General features: G+C 55.3%; 1 protein-coding gene across 3 annotated transcripts in view; it reads right to left on the bottom strand.

Annotated features, from left to right (window-relative positions):
• Positions 1-12855, bottom strand: part of Sema3f (semaphorin 3F) — a 28024-nt gene extending 15169 nt beyond the window's left edge. The window contains exons 1-2 of one of the 3 annotated variants that reach the window (XM_048423717.3): positions 12314-12855; positions 8378-8537 (exon numbers count right to left, since the gene is read on the bottom strand). In XM_048423717.3, the coding sequence (XP_048279674.3) occupies positions 8378-8489 (112 nt within the window). In that variant the 5' untranslated portion in view covers positions 8490-8537; positions 12314-12855. Of the gene's footprint in view, positions 1-5452; positions 5476-8377; positions 8538-12313 lie in introns of those variants that run through there. The other 2 variants (XM_048423718.3, XM_085688826.2) reach the window with 2 other exon arrangements.
• Positions 12856-18541: the final 5686 nt, after the last annotated feature.

Below are 18541 nucleotides of genomic sequence, written 5' to 3'. Positions count from 1 at the left end.
CTGGCCAAGGTCCAGGGGCAGGAACAATCTCAGTGCCTTCGGGCTTGATCCTGGGCTCTCTGTGTGGTTGATGCCTTACTCTAAAGAAGCCAGCAGGCGTGTCCACAGCCCTCCCCAGAGACCCCCAAGTGGGCGGGCCCCACACCCTGCTGTGCGTCTCTCGGACATCAGACCTGCCACCAGTGAGGCAGGGGCTGCTGCAAAAAGAAGAATCTCATAGGAGAGGTGGGTGCCGCCCCCTTGGTTACAGCTCCACAAAGCAATAGGCTCTGACTGACAGCACGACCTCCCCCGCTAAGGGCTGGGGACGAGGGAGTGATAGACAGGTCCCTATAGCCCAGTTCTGACCTCTGACCTCCTGTGGGTTAGTGGCAGCCCTAATCCCTGAGCTGAAGAGAAGAAATGGGATTGGGTGTGAAGGGGCTGCCAATCTGGATCTTTGTTAGTGCATCATCCACCAGGAAGACAGGCCTCGTGACCTGAGGAGGGAAACTGAGGCAAACCAGATAGATCTATATCTTATATATTTAAGATAGATAGATAGATAGATGGATGGATAGATAGATAGATAGATAGATAGATAGATAGATGAAAGCAGTGGCAGTGATGTTAAGTGGTAGAGCCCAGGAGCCCAGGAAATCCCCACTCAGCATTCCCATGGGTTCTAGGAAAGGGTCACCCTTAGCATCTTCCACTCCTCCAAAGCTATGAGGGGCCCCAGAGGAAGGCCCAGGGGCTGGCCTGGCCCCCTGGCTCCCAGCCTAATCCTCTTTTAATGAGCGGCCAGCCGGAAGGCCTCAGCCCCTGGCCACAGCTCTTCAACCCTGGGAGCCCCAGCCAGACTGAGTTGGGGGCAGGGCATCCCAGAAGTCTTAGTATGTTCCACCGGCTAGCTCAGGGCATTTACCCCACTCATACCATACCCAAAGCCAAGACTTCAGCCACGGACCAGGTCCACTCTGGGCCCTATCAACAGCAGTAGTACTTGCCGTTGCTGCCATGGACCCTCCCTTGGGCACTAATATATAATAACATGTAATATCTACAGTCAAACTCAAGTTTCACTTGGGGCTGAGCAAGAGGGGGCTGCCACTGCTGATCACCTTTCCCTAAGAAACCCTAGAAGTCAGGATGAGGATTTGGCCTTGGTGATGAGCTGTATCTCCTTGGGGAACAGACTATCCTAAACCACCATGTCCCCGGCCCCTTCCTGACCAGGCATTATAAAAGCAAGAAGCCTTCCTAGGATTCACAGGCACGGCACCCCACCACCAAGCAGGTGAGCCAGGTCGATGCCAACAAAACCAATTACAGCCGCTCTCACCCAATTAGCAACTAATTATGGCCTCATAGTCCGTTCAACATAATTAACATGTAAATGACTCCGTGTGTTTATATTCAATAACCACTTTGATTGAATTTAATTTAAATGTCTGAACTGGGAACCCAGTTACCATATTTCCCCTACAGTTGCCACTTCCAGGAAACCTACTCCAGGGGAGGGGGAGAGAAGTGAGCGCTCCTGCTCCAGGTCCTAAATCCTTGTACTTCTATCCCAGAGGAGTAGGGAGGTAGAAAGGTAGGAAGAAACCCTGATGGGACCCTCCAGATGGGAAATCCTCTAGAACAAGGGGCCGCTTCTTAAGGGCTACTGTAAACATCCCAGCTGCTCAGTAAACACCAAGCTCGAGTAAGAGCCACCCAGATGGACTAAAGCTCCTCCACTCTTCCTTCCCATCTCGGGCGGGGGGCTGGGGGCTGGGGGCTGGGGGCGGGGGGCTGGGCCTGCTATTCCCACGGCCGTTCTGCCCCACTGCCCACCTGCTCCGCCCAGGAGAGGGCAGACAAGGGACTAGGAGCCAGCTCATTCTGAAGTCAGGAAGAGCCGAGGGGAATGAGCAGCGGGGTCATGACACTCCAATCAAGCACACACAAGCCCAGAAGCAGAGGGTCCACACCTTGTCCTAGGGATGTCCAATCACTTCTGACCCTCTGTCCCCGCAAAGGAGGGCTCTCCAGACAAGATGCCTTCCCTCAATTCCACCTATCCCATGGCCCCATGATGTCTAGGCTGTTGGACAGAAGGTCAGGAGTCCTACAAGTACCATGCACAGCAGCCATATGAAAACACACATGGGCATCTGCCAGGTAGGACCAGCACAGTTCAGAGACTCCCTATATAGGGGAGCGGGGAGAAGGTGACCAGTGTAGGGCAACTGAGGCCAGGCAATCCCAGAATGCACAGCAAGCAATGTGAAAGGACCGAAAGGGCCAGCCCGAGGGGAACGCAGATCCACTTCTCAGGTAGAAAGAGCGAACCAATTTTCAGAGGTCTCCAGCTCCAAAGGCCCAGGGACTCACCCCTCCTCCCACATTCCAGACCTGGCCCGGAAACCCCTCACTCCTTCCTCCACCACAGCCTCCTCCTCCACCCCCACGACTGCAAAAGACAACAAACTCTCCATGGCTCATTTACTGCTATAAATCACCCGGACAGACAGGCCAGGATGGGACCGACAGGCTTGTGGGTGTCAAGACCCTCCCCTGCCCGCGGCCCAGCCATCATCTCTGCTGTCCTCCTCAGACTCACAGAGACCCTGCAGGCCCTTCCCACCACCCTTACAGGATGCCCCAGACAGCTGAAGCCCCTACCCCTTCACATTTTTATGGGGAAACCAAGGCAGGGATGCTTAGAGCCAATCCTGGAGGTTGTAGTGGTGCTGGGTCAGGAAAGGGTTAAAATCACAGCCTCTCTGTTGCAGCCCCCTGGAGTGTCACCCACCTCTGATGCTGCAGAAGCCCAAATTCCAGCTGCCACTCTGCCTGTTGTATATGATCCCTAGGACTCTCGCCCATAGCGGACATCAGCACCAAGTCCCTTGTGGGAAGAAATAAGGCGCTTGGCTAGCTATGGAGACTTCAGAGGAGACTTCAGACTTTGACATCAGGTCAAAGTAAAAGTCAAGACAAGGTAGTATTTAGGAGAAGTGGAAGGTGAGAGTGGAGGAAAGAAGAAGGGACCTGCTAGAGCCAAGACTAGAGCTAGACTCTCAGCATTCCTGGTCCCGGGAAAGGCTTGATGCTTTGTGTCTGTCCCTGCCATGTAGAGCCAGCCCTAGACAGCCGATGCTTGCAGGCAGATGAGTGAGTATGCCAGTGGGCCTAGCTGAGCCCAGACCAGATGCCACTGCCCAGCCCTGCTCCTTGCTATGCCAGGACCATGGGTCAGGGTCTGAAGCCCAGAAGGCCCTCTCTCCCTGGGGCTTGGGCAGCCTGGGTGGGAGTTGCAGGCCTGCCAAGCTCAGGCACCCACGTGAGCAGGGTTTTGGATTCAGGCTGTATGTAGCCTTCTGGCATCCAAGACTCTGGCAAAGGCCCTCTTGCTATTTCTAAGAAAAATGCAGTCGGAATCCTCTCTGCTTCTCCATGGACTCCCTTGAGGCAGGACTCACATTCCCAGGATAGCTCTGGGCCAGGCCACCCCAAAACAGGCTGCAATGTCAGAACAGAACCCACAGGAGGGGTCATTGCTGCAGATACCCAGGTGCTCAAGTCGGGTTCTGGGAGCCAGTTTCAGCCGGAGGCTGGTGCCTACTTCCCCCCAATGTATTTCTACCACTGAAATTTTCCCACCGCCTATATTTAGGACTTGGCCACGAGGAAACAGAGCTAAAGGCCACAGGGTGCTGGGTGGTTTGAACCCCGACTCTGCCCCTCCTCTTTCCTTACCATACTCTTCTCTATTTGAATGGCTGCCTCACCCATGAAACCTGCTTGCCTTCTACCAGCCCATGGTAGAAGTCTCTCCCTGCTGACCCCTCCCCAGCAGGTCCTTTCCAAGAACAATCTCCCTAACCAAAGGTCAGAATTCTGGAAGGGTGAGGAGACCTTGGGGCAACCCCCCCATCAATCCTCACCCATAAGCCACCATCCTAGTCACTAAGATATTCTTCTCTGCTGAGGACAGTGACCGTATCCACATAACTCATCCTCCCAACACCACAATGAAGTCAGAACTATTCCTGGCCCCATTTTCCAGAAGGTAGCGGGAACAGAGGCAAGTTCGCTGTTCCAGGTCTATTGATAATCATGATGTAAGCAAGGCAGCCCTGGGATGCTCCTTCCAGGATGGGTCTGGCAGTACAGGCGAATAATCCCAGCCTCCCCAGAGGCTGAGACAGGAGGACCTCAAATGCTAGGCCTGCCGGGCCAACAGCTGATGCTGTTTTTGACAGGTTACCGCCATTCCCACTTTACAAAGGGGGAAACCAGGGCTCAGGGAGTCTAAGCCATTTCATAGACGACACACAGTCACCAAGGATAAGACTGGGGTTTGACGGCATCAGCGTGTCATTCCAACAGAAGGAGGCACTGGAGGTCCCTAGTAGTCAAGGCCCTGAAGCCACCTTCCAAGCTATCGCTTCTGGAGAAGAAGAAGGGACGTGCACACACACACAGGTGTGTAGGCAGCCAAGAACCTTCTTTGGGGTTCGTTGCCTCCCAAGCCACAGGGTAAAAGATGCCTTTGGGGCCCCGGGTGAGATTTGTATCTTGGCAGTTTCTCTTTAAATTCTTTACGATTACGAAGCCGTGAGGGCTGCCAGGGAACATGATTTACTCCTCGAGCATGCACCAGCTCCCCACTCAGTGCCAAGGGAAGCCGGAGCCAGCAGGGCGGGGTGGGCGACATGCCAGAGCCTGAGACAAGGCCCGGGCTTCCGAAAGGCCCAGCCAGTGCGCCCCATCCAAAGCTTGGGGTGAGACTGGGTTAAAGGCCGAGGCTCCTGACCTGAGTGAGTTGGGCCTTCTGCAATCACAGAGGTCCAGCCTCCATCTCCTCCAGAGCCAACTGTCATCCTGGTTCATCCTGCAATGCCTACCCCTTCCTAGGGTAAAAGCTCCAAACCCACTGTAGCTGTCAAAGCCACCTGACCCCTGCCTAGCTCCCTGATGCCACCACTGGCCTCAGCTCCTGTACCTCTTCCTCCTTCTTACTTCTCGGCAATTACAAAGTTCTTCATAGAGTTTGGGGACTCAGGGAACCCCTAGGGGCCACAGTGATACTCCAGCTCTCCAGTCCCACCCTTACCCTCAGTGAAGCCTGGGCCAAGGCTCTGTCAAGGCTTGCTTCAAGCCCTTACACCTCAACCCCTTTTCACCACCCTCAAGGGTGAAGCAAATGACTTGTGAATACTCATTCTCTTCATTCCCAACAAGAAAAAGCAACCTGGTCCACTTATGCCTTATGCAAAGGAGTGGGCACCAAGAGGAAGAAGGCAGGGACCAGCCCACAGAGTGCTCAGCCTCGCTGAAGGGCCAGGTGCGCCTGGGGTCAGAGCCAACCTGGGCTCTCACCTCAGCAAAGGCGTCCACTCTCATCTCCATTATTGATAGTTTCTTCCCTGCTCTCCACCCACACAAGGACCATTTGCTCCCTTTCCTTATTCCTAACCTCAGTTTCCCCAGTAGCCCCGCTGCCTCACGTCACCACAAGATCCGTCACCACGAGATCCGTCACCACGAGATCCATCACCACGAGATTCGTCTCTCCCAAACATTTCTCAGCCCCAAATCCTTGCCAAAGCCAGCCAGACAGCAGTGGCATGTTGGGGTGGGGGTTGGCTTCCTGGGGAAAAGTAAACATTCCCCACACAGAACAAAGGACCTGGCAGGGCCTGGCACCTCCCTACTGCTGTTAGGGAGGTGGTGGCCAGGATTTAGGGTGGCCCAGGATAGGGGAAGGAAAAGTTTTTCCACCCAAACTTGGCTTGGGATTCTGGGCAAAGGGGACTCCAGGCCCCATCACGGGAAGGAGGAAGGGTTTACTGTCTAGGATCCCTAGCAGGCATCCAGAAGCAGGAAGAAAAGACACATCTTGTGCTCCTGGAAGGTGGTGGTCCCACTTGGCTCCTCTGTGCTGCTAAGAGATGGACACAGAAATCTTCCAGCCTGAATGAATGCAGGGCCCCTTTGCCCTCATGCCCTGCTGGCTCTAGACCTGGGGTGCCTGGGCGGATGGGTGGGCTGCAAGCTGGAAGCTGGTCTAATTCCTGCCTTTGTTCTTTTATCTTCTCTGGGCAGTGTAGCCCCTCACACCAGCACCTCTGTCCAGGAGAGTCTAGCTGAATCCAGTGAAGTGGCAAGTTCTGCTACAACAAACACCCAAAGCACGCCGAGACAGGCATTTTCAGCCAGGCGGTGGTGGGATTAAACCCAGATCTCTGTGAGTTCAAGACCAGCCTGGTCTACAAGAGCTAGTTCCAGGGCAGGCTCCAAAGCTAGAGAAATTCTGTCTTGAAAAACCAAAAAAAGAAAAAAAGAAAAAGGAAAAAGGCCAGCATCTTCTCCCGCCTTGGCTTCCAGCTGCTGTGTCACTCCAAAGAGGAAGGAGAAATAGACTCACAAAGTCCACTTTACCAACAGTGCTTCTGACAGCAACTCTCTACGAACCCTGTATGTGCACACTGGACGGGAAGATCCCCACCCCACTCCTCTCCGAGAGTCCTAAACTGGCTGTGAGACTCCAGTCCTTGCTCTCCTCACCGAGAGCCACTAGCAGAGATCACACAGGGCTGGGTCCCTCAGTGGGGCCACCTAGCAAGTGTTTTTCAGTTAGTCCCCTTATGGGTATTTCATCTTGTTTACCGCAGAATTCCCAGGACTCAGCAAAGTGGAGCACACAGTAGGTGCTCGAGCACCCGCTAAACTGAGCTCATATCCAAGCACAACACTAGGACATGAGGTCAGGTGAGAAGGGGGGAGAGGTGTCATTCTGGCTAATGAACCTGCCTCGGGCAAAAGTTCAAAGTCCCAAGATGGGGTAGTCCCAAGCATCCTCCAACCCTACCCAGGCCGCGCAGGCACAGCAAACAGCACCGTAGGCTGGCTGCCAGGAAGCTGGGCTTTTAGTCACTGTGGGTGTCGGCTTCAGAGCTAATTGAGAGGGAATCGACCCAACTTGATGTGGGCGCCAGCAAGCCCAGGACACCAGGGTTCTATTTCTGGCCTCGTCTCTGCCTCCTGGCCTGCCCTTGGCCCTGCCCTTGCCTGAGCCTCAGTTTCTTCCTCTGGAAAACAGGAGCAAAACCTTTTCCCCTTTGCCCCTGAGGTTCGACAAGGTTTAAAAGGAGCACTCAGGAGACTGTCCTATGTCTTCTTGCTTTCTGGCATGAATTTTAATAAAAAATAATACCAAAAGCAGTAAACCCAGGGGTCCTGAGGTGTAGAGTTCAAGCCCCTTCCCTTCTCTTGTTGGGGGAAACACTCCAGTGGCCCTAGGCAGGGAGGTGAGGGGGGGACTGGCCCCATCAAGATTTATTAATCTGCTCCCAGGAATTCCACCAGGGAAGGGTAGAAGTATCAGCCGAATAAATATCTCACCTTCCCAAGCCTGGGAAAGGAAGCCCTTTAGGAACTAGAACCCTTTAACTCTTGTCTGCCCATCAGGACTGGGACTGTTAACCAGCTCACTTCCCACTTCCTACTCCCCCATCCCTCCTCCAGGTGTGGGTGGGATGAGGCCAGGGGCCCTGCTAGGGAGCCATGGTGATGAGCTAGGGGCTGGGTTTCAGCCAAGCCTGAGGAAGAAAAGGTCAGTGCAGCCTTTCACCCAATATGGCTGCTGGGAAATCTGGCCTGCCCGGGTTGAACTGGCCCCACCCAGGGCAGGAGGCTGGCCAGCACTGCTTCTAGCCAGAGGATGGCCAAGACAGAATTCAGCTGGAACTCCAGATCCCCGAACCCCAGCACAGCCTGTGTACTCCAGGACCTACAGTGTGCACACATGCACATGTGCGTGCGCGCACACACACACAATATCCCCTGAGGAAGTGTCTAGCAAACACGTCATTGTGTGTTCATCTGCCGGGTGGGCTGGGTGCAAGGTGACGGAAGTAGACCCAGCCCCCCACTAAAGTCTAGACTTCCCAAAGTGCTCACTTTGGCGACAGCAGATGCCTTCCCTGAGCTCACTGAGCTCTCTATTTCCCCACAACCCTCCCCATACAACACAGCCAACAGTGCCCTTCCCTCACGGACCCTGGAACACCTGCCTGGGTAGCCATACACCCAGTAGAACTGTGTGCCTGCCCCTCCAGATGGCAGAGGCTCTGGTCTACCTCACGGTCTGACCCTCAGCCCTAGGAGCTGACAACAGCATCTTCCAACCTACGAGAGCCAGAGCTGAAAGAACCCAGTAATGTCTCCTCTCCGTCATCCTCCGGGCTCCAGTCTTTCCTAAGAGATCCTGCTCTCTCTCCATCCTTCTCCAAGTGACTGCACAGTTTGTCCTGTGCCCTGATCTCAATCCTGTCCTCTGCAGTGAAAGCCAGTGCTGTAAGGAAGGATGGAGTGAAGGGGGAGCAAAGCAGTCTCTGACCTTTGAATGACAGGCGGACGCGAGGTGTAGCGGGAACCTGGTCCTGGATGGGGGCGGCAGGCCAGGCCCCGGTCAGCAGGGAAGCCCATAGGATGAGGCCAGTGCGGAGCATTGTGGAGGGGCCTAGGGCCCAGGGCCCAGGCTCCAATTCTCTGGACACCTGGGGAGAGAACAAGTTAGAAAAATGTATGAGCCATTTCTTTTGTTCCCTTTTTTTTGGAGACAGAGAACTTATAACGGTCCTCCTGTGTTAGGATTACAAGGGAACAGCGCCCTGCCTACCTTCCCTTGTTCAACCTCTAACCAAATTACCTCAGTTTCCCTCCTTCAACAGAAAGTGACGGCATCTCCATACTCACAACTCTCAACTCAGGACAAACCTCATACTTTTTCCTGCCTTCCTTTGTCTGGGGACATATCACCGACGAGCCTGAAGTCCAGGCCGTAGTGGACTAGCTGGGAGCACCAGAACTGAGGGGAGTAGCTGGAGTCCCAGCCTTACCCCCTCCTGTCCCCTCAGTCACATGCTGGAACACATGCAGATGATGGAAACCCCTCTGTGGTTCACGGCAGGTTCCCACACTGTGCCCACAACCTGCAGAAAGGCCCTCTCTTCTACTCCTAGGTCTGTTTGAGCCAATGCGCTCCTCCCAGGACAGGAAAATCTGGACCTAATAATAGTGGAGGGGAATTATGGGAGAATGGGGAGCAAGAATGAGAGACATGCTGATGGCCCAAAGCAGGGGAGATGACACCAGCCAAAAAAGAAAAGTCAGAGAATAGCAAGACTCACATTTACTAAAAAGCAGAAAACAGGAAGCACCTAGGTTAGACAGGCAGAAGGACTTCCTCTATGAAGAAGTGAATCAGCTCAGGAATCAGAAAGGGTGCTAGAATGGCCAGTGGACCTGTGATAAACTGTGCACCAGCTACACTGCTCCTTCAAAGTCACCCACATCTCTGGCAGGTCCAAATTTTAATACTGTGTTTTTCAAATATTGTCTCCCCAGGCAGGCTGGCTGTTGGATAAACGCAGCTCAGCACAGTTGTTGAAACATATTGCTCCTCCCGATACGAACCCTTGCCAACTCCCACCCCCCACCCAGGAGCACTGGGGGTGGGGGCATTAAGAATAACAGCCTCATCCCCCCCCCAGATCTGCCCTGTCTATCCCTTTTCCCATGGGAGGCAATATGAGACCCATTTTCAGGCCACCAGGGTGTGTATGTGTTGGGATAGGGCTGGGATAGGTGGCCTGTTACTCCCCCAGCCAGGACTGTGCAGGGCTCCACTGTGGACTTCTGGACTCCAATGCCCTCCTCAGACCCAGCCCCCAGCCCTGGAGCCCTGCCTCTCCTGCCAAGGCAAACCACTTGGTGGTTCCTCAGACAGGAAGTGCAGCTCCAGCGGTGCTCGCTGAGTGCCTGGCACACCTCTCATTCCTCCAAGATCTCCCCAACCCAGATGCTCTCTCCCAGGGAGGCTGGCTGACTGGGGGAGGGGAGAACCAGCCCCAGCCCCCTCCCCCAGTCTGTTGGGGGCACAAAGCTAGTGCTGACAGAATTCAAGGCAGGCTCTGGCAGGGAGGCCGGGGAGCAAAGGGCTGCACAGCCTCCACCACCCTAAGGGTGAATCTGGAGGCCCCCATGAGCAGCCCTGCATATCCACACATCCACGCCTGCGTGCCCACGCACGTCTTTACAAGCAGGAGTTTGCTCAAGAACTTGACCTGCTAGTGGGGTGGGGCTCAAGGAAGCTAGGAGGGCAAGATGCTGTCTGAGTCCCTGAGAGCTTTGATCAGGGGGTTCAGGTCACTCCCCCTTGACCTCCTTTTCTCAGTATCCATTTTCACAGTAAGAAGTCAGGGTCACCAAAGCCAGTGTTGGGCTCACTCAAGGTGTCCAAAAAAGTAGGGGACCTTCCCATGAGGCTCCTACAGGGACCTCCCACAATTTTCTGGCCCCTGAAAAGGTAAATGGGGGGGGGGGGAATGAAGTCTCTTGGGACTTCAAGACCAAATTCAGGGTCCCTCTTTGGCAGTCTAGCGGTGGGGTCAGAGGAAAGAGAAGGATGAAGAAGGACAGAGGAAAGGGGGAAGGGGATCCTACAGTCCCTTTCCTTCAGGCAGCCCCTGGCTTCCTTCCATTCAGCCTTAGCCCCTCAAAACCCCCACGTCAGAATCAGCTCAGGTAGATGGACAGGGGAGAAACTGCCACCGCCACCTGGGAGCCCACCAGGAGGAAAAACCAAAAGGAGGGGAAGAAAGCTGGCGGGAGGGAACAAGGGAGGGAGGCAGCAGGCGGGAGGAGGAGAGAGGGAGGAGAGAGGGAGGGACGGAGGAGAGACGCCTGAACAAAGAAACGAGGAGCTGGGGCTGGCAAGGGGTGCAGGGAAGGGGCGGACAGAGGAAGGGGTCCAGAGGCACCTGGGGGCGGGACAGCGGGCCAGGTGGTCAAATTGTTCAGTCTGATCCAGACCTCCCAAGCTTATAGTGTGTGTGTTTATATGTGTGTCAGGGGGGAGCCGGGGGAGCCCGTCTTAGCAAAGGGAGGTTGGCTCCTCTAGCTAACAACTGCCTCCATCGAAGAGAGGCAAGAACAGGACTACGGGGGAACGCAGGGAGAAAATTACTAACAGCACCCCATCAGCTTTTCAGCTATTCCCCCCACACACCCCAAGACTCCTTCCTGGATCCTTAGCTTTCCCCCTCCCCCAACACCTCATGGGTCGGGAAGCAGATCTGCTGGGCCTGAAACCCCCTTTTGTGGCCAGGGTTTCCCAGTCAAGGTCACCTGGGCCAGGCTCCATCCCTACCCCCCCCACCAAGGTATGCAGAGTAGCGGGGGCTGAGGCCGGGCTTCTGGCCTTCTCGCCAACCCCCACCTTCCTACTTCCGGGCCTGGCTCCTTTGAAACTACGGGGGAACAGTGAGGGTGGCTATGCCTGCATCCTTGCCTAGTCCACGGGTCTATCGAGGCACACCCCCTGAGCAGCCGGAGTAGGCCCTGCTCCATCCCACCACCCCTGGGCAGTTTTCCCCTCGTTTGTAACTAGGGTAGCGGATACTGGAGAAACGGAGCGAATTCACGGGGACAAGAGTCCTTCCACCTGGCCCTGCTCCAGGATGGACATGAAGGAGGTTTCAGCTTTCTATTCCCCAGATGTTAATGGACGGGTGGCAAAACGCACCTATTTCAAGAATAAGGACGTGGTGGTCCAGCTGGGCCCCTAGCCCTAGTTCCAAAGGCCTCTTCATCTTGACACTTTCCTTGCCTCACCTGCCCTAGGCAACCCCTCACCCCCGTTGTCCCTTGCCCACTTCACCACTAGGGCCCTTGGTTCAAACTGGGGCTTGACTGCAGGCTCTTCCAACTTACCAACACACCTCACATACAGGAAAACCCCTAAATCCAAGCAGGACCAAGATGCAGTTGGGGGCCAGAGGGTCGGCAAAGGGCTGGAAGAAAAGCCCTTTGGAGGCAGATCTCTTGCCCACCTCCACGTGGGGGCTTCCCGTTTAGACCTTCCCTTGAGACCGACCTGTCTTCAGACTAGGGCCATTGAGGCAGTGCATGCGCACCGACTGGGAAAGAGTGCTACTGCAGGCGTCAGCGGAAGACTAAAACAGAAGGATCTGAACTCCCACTCCGCGAGGGTGAGGGTACCCACCCAAAACCTTGCGGGGGTGGAAAAAGTTAATTCTTCACACACCGGTGACCCGGCAGACCACATCACCCGGTCACACATCTTTACACCGCCTGGAAGCCGCGGGGTCCCCGCCGCCGGGACAGGTATGAAGCACATCCTCGTCCTGTCGCCTGGTGCCCGCGGACAGTGCGCCACGGCTAGCCAGACCCCGCGCACTGTACACTTCTAAGGAGTTGCAGTGCCGCGGGTCCCAGTGGGGTCGGGGGGTCGCGTTCCCTCTGTACTCACCTCGTCCACGGCGGCGGGGCCTGGGCGCCCGGGCAGTGGTAGCCGCCGCAGCAGCGGAGAGGTTCGCGTCGGGCCGGTCCGCTCTAGCGGCCCCCCGGGGCCACGGCCCTGTCCGCGCCCTCTTGCCTCTGAGCCTGAAGCCGGGATCCACACCGCGACCGCGGCTTCACTGGTTCCACTGGCTTCGTGCACGTCAGCAGCCGAGGCCCCGGGCCCCAGCCCGGGCCATGGAAAGGCTCAGGGGCGCTCGGGGCCGCCTCCCCCGGGGCGGGCTGCGGGCGCCCCCTGGCCTGCGCGCCGAGGGCGCATTCCCCGGTGCGGGGCGCGGGCGGCGGCGCGCGCTATGCTACGGAGCTCTGCGCTGGGCTCGGCCGGATGGCGCTGCGCTCGCCTGGCTGCCTGACTGGGGCCCGGAGACCGCGCGGGGCTGCACGGGTCCTCGAGGCGTGCCTGGTTCTACGCTGCGCTCGGGGCTCCCTGGACCGCTGCGGTTTGTTCCTTAGCTGCTCCGGTCTCGAGGCCGCTGGCGGGACGGGACGCTCGGAGCCGCGCGCGGAGAGCAGGCAATTGGCCGCCCGTGGGCGACATTTGCATAGCACGGCCCCGCCCCGCCGGGCCCGCCCGGCCCCACCCCCGGGGCGGGACCCTCCCAGCCACCGCCCCGCCCCCCGCTCCACCTGTCCGCAGGCAGGGCTCGGGGTTCCCAGGCGGTGGGCGACCCGCGCCAGGGGAGGCTGCTCTGCGCCCTGCACCCCCCGCCCTGGCATCGCGGGCGGCGCCCCCGCCCCGCCCTGGCTTTGTCTCTCCGTGGATACACCGCGCACATCGCGCCTGGTGTTTACCCGGGCGCTCAACTCCCTAGTGAGAAGGGCTGGAGCGCAGGAGAACAACCAGCCTGCACTCACCTGCGCGCCCCCTTCCTTGTCCCTCCTTCCTACTTGCAGTGAGCCGCGGCTGCCCCGCTGCGAAGGACCTGGGACGGCCCAGGCCTCACAGCAGGTGGCGGTGCAGCCCCTGGGACGGTTGGCACTTCTGGACCTTCCGACAGATGACTGCCTCCAGAGTAGGTCAAGACGGTACAGCCCAGCCACTAGCTCTGTCCAGCTACCCAAAAGCTCCTCACCTCAACCACTAGTAAGTCCTATTTCGAGCCAGCGTCTCCCACACTTCCCCTTTACAGTGCCATAGTCTAGAGAAACCAGATGACGAGTCGAGGCCTCCTGCCGTAAAAGGGGCACTTGCTTTCAAATAGCCTCAACAATTGAGCAAGAGCCTCCTTTGACCCCAGGAAGGGTCCCTCTGAGCAGCCCATCCCCCAAGGTCATGGCCCCATCAGCCAGAACCACTTCTCAGCCCTTCTCCACACACTCTGCTGTGATCCCCAGAGGTTTTGGCCCTCTTTGTCCTCCGGTTTCCTCCTCGTCCTCCATTGCCTTCCTATGCCCTTCTCCTACTCTCCCCACCTCTCTTCTCCCTCCTCTCTCCCTGTTCCTTTCTTCTCCCCTTGGCTTCTGTGTCCCCCCCTTTCATCTCCTTTGCCCTATTGCTCGCTTCTTCCCACGCCTGACCCCATTTGTCCTTCTCTGTTCCCTGCTCCTCTTCCTCTTCCCGTTCTTTCTTGCTCTGTTTTTCTCCTACTCTTCCTGGCTAAGACGCCTGGGAAAGCCACTCTTCCTCAGCCCCATTGACTGGGTGACTGTAGGTGTAAGGTAGAGAGGGTCACCTGACTCAGAAGTGGCCTAACACCCATGTGCTTCCAAGAGGGACAGGGTATTTGAGGTGAGGAAATATCTACCTGTTTATGGTGACAGCAGTGAGTGACAGCATCTGAAACACTGAAAAGAGGCTAGGTGTGGGGGCATATGCCTTTAGCCTTTCATCCCAGAACTTCGGAGTTCCAGGCCAGTTTGGTCTACATGGCAAATTCCAGACCAGCCAGCTCTATATAATAAAGTCCTACCTCAGAAAACGGACAAACAAAAAGCACAGACACACTGACAGGGCTAGGGGTGCTGCTCAGTGGTAGAACATACACAGGCTTAGCATGTGCAAGACTCTAAGTTCCGGCTGCGTATCAGAAACAAATAAATCACTGTGATAGCAGCCTGCCTCATCCTCACTGATCTGTGCGAGGACTGCCTTGCGACTACCGCCTTTGCACCATCACCGCGGCGGCTTAGGCTACCATGGCTACATACTCACTATGATTAAGTGGCTATCGCCAGGGGCTGGAGAGATAGCTCAGAGGTTAAGAGCCCTGGCTGCTCTTTCAGAGGTCCTGAGTCCACTTTCCAGCAACCACATGGTGGCTCACAACCATCCTTAATGGGATCTGGTGCCCTCTTTTGTCTGGTGCCCTCTTCTGTCATGCAAGCATACATGCAAATAAAGCACTCATATACATGAAATACATAGATAGATAAATTATTTAAAAGTGGCTATTGTAGTCAGATGTAGTGACACACACCTTTAATCCTGGCACTCAAAATATTGCGGAAGTAAGCAAATATCTGTGAATTTGAGGCCAGCCTAGTCTACAGCTAGAGCTATATAGAGAGACCCTGTCTAAAAAAAAAAAAAAAAAAAAAAAAAAAAAAAAAAAAAACAAAACAAAAAAACAAAAAACCAAGCACACCAAAAGAAAGTGGTTGTTGCCATTGCTATGGCTTCTGGAACCATCTCTTCCATTCTTCCACAGCCTCCACCTGTTGTCTCACAACTTTTCTCAGTATCCTTGACGTCACAGGCAGAACTGTAAGGGTGTGGCTGAGCTCCGGCTCAGGCTCGGAAAGGGCAGCTCACAGCTATCTGTGCATGTGTAGGACACTCAGACACAGAACAACCTGCCACACGAAGGCCTCAGGTGAGGGGGAAGACAAAAAGGGGGCTAGAGAAGGGGAGGAACAAGAATTGAACCTTACTATGCGGCATGTAAGGCCAAGTTCCCTCTAAACTGTCCAAGAGGGCTGAATAAATTACTTTAAAAATTGAGTATCTGAGTATTGACATTGATAAGCATGGTGGCTGCTTTTACCATCTCGGGAGATGGAGGCTGGACAATCAAGAATGTGGTCATCCTCAGCTACAAGTTGAAGGCTAGCCTGAGCTACATGAGACGCTATTTCAAAAATCCTGAATGAAAAGGAGGTAGAGAAGGAGTTTAAAACAAAACAAAAGAAATATCCAAGTATTAAGCTAGTCCCAGAAGCGCATGCCTATAAGTCCAACACTTCAGAGTCTTGAGAGAGGGGACTTGACAGTTAAAAGTTAGCTGGGACCACACTGTGAGATCCTGTCTACAGAGAACAAACACTAGCCAGGTGTGGTGGAGCAGGCCTTTAAGCCCAGCCCTCAGGAGGCTGAGGCTGGCAGATCTCTGAGTTAGAGGCTCAGGCTAGCCTCGAACTTGCTAGTAGCCTAGAATGACTTCAGCTGATCCTCCTCCTATCTCCATCTCCACAGCGCAGGGATTACAGCCATGTATCACCACGCCAGGTAGGTGGTACTGAGGATCAAACCAGGGCTTTGTGCACAATTGTTAGCTCTGTCACCTAAGTTGCACCCCCCACCCTGCAATGTGTGATTATATAGTACTTTCTGAAGAAGTCATATGTAGTTTTCTGCAGTTTTGCCTTCAATTTTAAGGATTGAAAGAATCTTTAAACTGGGTGGTGGTGGCGCACACCTTTAATCCCAGCACTCAGGAGGCAGAGTCAGACAGATCTCTGTGAGTTCGAATCTGTGAGTTCGAGGCCAGCCTGGTCTACAAGAGCTAGTTCCAGGACAAGCACCAAAGCTACAGGGAAACTGTTTCAAAAAACAAACAAACAAAATCTTTAAAACCAGCCTTGGTTTTCTTCCAGCATTTAGGAAGCAGAGGCAGACAGATTTATGTGAGTTTGAAGCCAACCTGGCCTACGTTGTAAGGTCTAGGCCAAGCAGAGCTACATAGAGCAGTAGGTTCCATGGCCCCACCGTAGAATGGATACAGAGACTGAGAGAGGTGGGCAAGGCATGTATGTGCCCTCCAGGCTGTGGTGTCTAAAGTGAGCTTCAGTTGAGAGAAAGACTTAGAGCAGAATGCCAGGCTCTGGTGCCTGCAGGGAACCAAAGGCATGCAGCAGACAGGTGCTCTGGGGTGGCAGAGTGCTGGAGCCCCAAGCCTCACCTACAGAGGTCAATATATCTCTATTGAATGACTAGCGAGCAAGCCCGTGGTGGAGCGCCAGCTCTAAAGATAACATGAGTCTAGAAGCCCAGAGGTGAGAGAGCCAACATCCTACCCAGTTTAACAGACCGGCTGACTTCTCCCTATGCCCTATGCATTCCCTGACCCCAGAGTTCTCTTGTATCCTCCCCCCACCACCACCCACAAGCCATTCAGGTTCCCCTTGAGAGGATGCCCTAGGGGTTAAGGAATCCCCAGCCAGGCCTTTGTCCCTCCTCTGTAAGACCCTCAGCTCCAGGCATGCCCTGCATCTTCTGTGACTCCCACTTCAGTCACAGGGTAGGGTCAGGGGAGAGCAGTCAGACAGCTCCTTAGCCTGTCCTGATGGTTGCTTGTGACTGGCTTTCTGCACCCTCTGGTGTTTCCAGGTGGGCAGGAACTGGCTTAGTCTCCACGCTGGGTGACAGAGCTCCCTAAAAGCAAGAGAAACGCTCCTTCCCCAGATCCTCCAACCCTTCAACCTGGCCCAAGCTGTGTTTTGGCAGATTTCATGCCTGTTTCTCTTCCTCTCGCTCTTTCAGACTGTGCTGTGGGAACTGTACTGCAGACTCTTGGCCTCCTGCTGCCTATACATCCTCTATCTGGCTGCCAGGTCTACCACGGGCTAGAGAGAAGCCAGAAGATGCATGGCCCCAGCTAACCTGAGAGGGACCCTACCCTTAACCCTCTGCCCTTATGAAGGCTGGACTTGGAGGACCTCAGAGACCTGCCACGCCCCTTGGACAAAGGTGGTGTCTACACTCTCTCCCCTGCACCAGTCTCGGGGGAACCTGTTTCCCGGGCCTAGCAGGCAGAGCAGGCCCTGGCCCGCCCAGCATTGCTGGCTCAGATTTCCCTACTTTCTGGTTTTCTCATCTCCCCTGCCCCAGGCGCCACTGCCTGCTCTTTCGCCCAGCCCCCCACCCCAGGAACTGGAACCAGAGAGGGGGAGAATTGGGAAGGGGCCTAAGAGGGGGTGTGGGGCAGCCAGTTGGGCAGCACCAGGAGGGGGAGGCAGTGAGGAGTCACCCCTGGCCCAGGGCCAGGATGAGGTTTGGTTCAACCTCCTGCCCAGCCTGCCCCAGAGGCTGGCTAGGAGCCGATCAAAAGCTGGAATGACCCACCTCCCTGGCTGCTTACCAGCCTTTCTGCTGCTCTTCCCTCGGCTAGGAATGTTCTTCCCAGGCAGCTACGCCAGCGAAACCCTGCATTTCCCCCAGGACCCAGCCTTTGGTCATCTCTTTCACCCTTAGACTCTGCCCCTTCTGCCCAAGGGACTCAGCTTCCCAGACCCCTCAGGCATCCCTGGTTTCTTCTAGAACCTCTGAACTCTCATTTTGGAGCCTTCCCCTCATGTATCTAGAATGTCTTTCCAGTTCTTTCTAGACCCTTTGGGCCCCTGGGCAGAGGCCCTATCACCCAGGAAGCCAGTCCTGATGATGGATGACTCAGAGCTCCCTGGGGTCCTCAAGGTCCTACACCCATCCAGGCACTAGGAAATCCTGAACTCTGTCAGCAACTGCTGCCCATGTGTGTTCAGTGTGAATAACAGAGACAGGCACAAGGGACTAAGATCCTTGCTTTCTGTATGTGTGTGTGTGTGTGTGTGTGTGTGTGTGTGTGAGAGAGAGAGAGAGAGAGAGAGAGAGAGAGAGAGAGAGGTGGGAGGACCTAAGCTCCCTAGCTTTGAAGTGACCCATGACTAAGGGCCATCCTGAGCACATCCTGTTTAGACAGAGGCCATATAACCCTGCTGCAACCCATCAGGCCTGACTAGCCTGCACGGGGAGCTACGAGCCAGGTCTAGAACTCCACCCCTATCTAGTTCTGCAGACCCACACCCCCAGTAAGAGTTGGGGTGAGAACTCGGGGTTCCTCTGCTTCCTTGGCATAGATCTCTCCTCTGAGAACCTGGTTAATGATGATTGGGCAGCAAGGCAATGGACCTGGCTGAGGACATCTACCATACCACTAATCCTGGCCTTGCCTGGCTCTGTGGGCAATTCTCCTTACCGTAGGCA

The sequence above is a fragment of the Myodes glareolus genome, chromosome 4, assembly GCF_982192425.1.
Source record: "Myodes glareolus chromosome 4, mMyoGla1.1, whole genome shotgun sequence".
NCBI classification, from domain to species: domain Eukaryota; kingdom Metazoa; phylum Chordata; class Mammalia; order Rodentia; family Cricetidae; genus Myodes; species Myodes glareolus.
The sequence above is the reverse complement of the archived record's forward strand: the minus strand, read 5'-3'. Positions and strand labels throughout refer to the sequence as shown.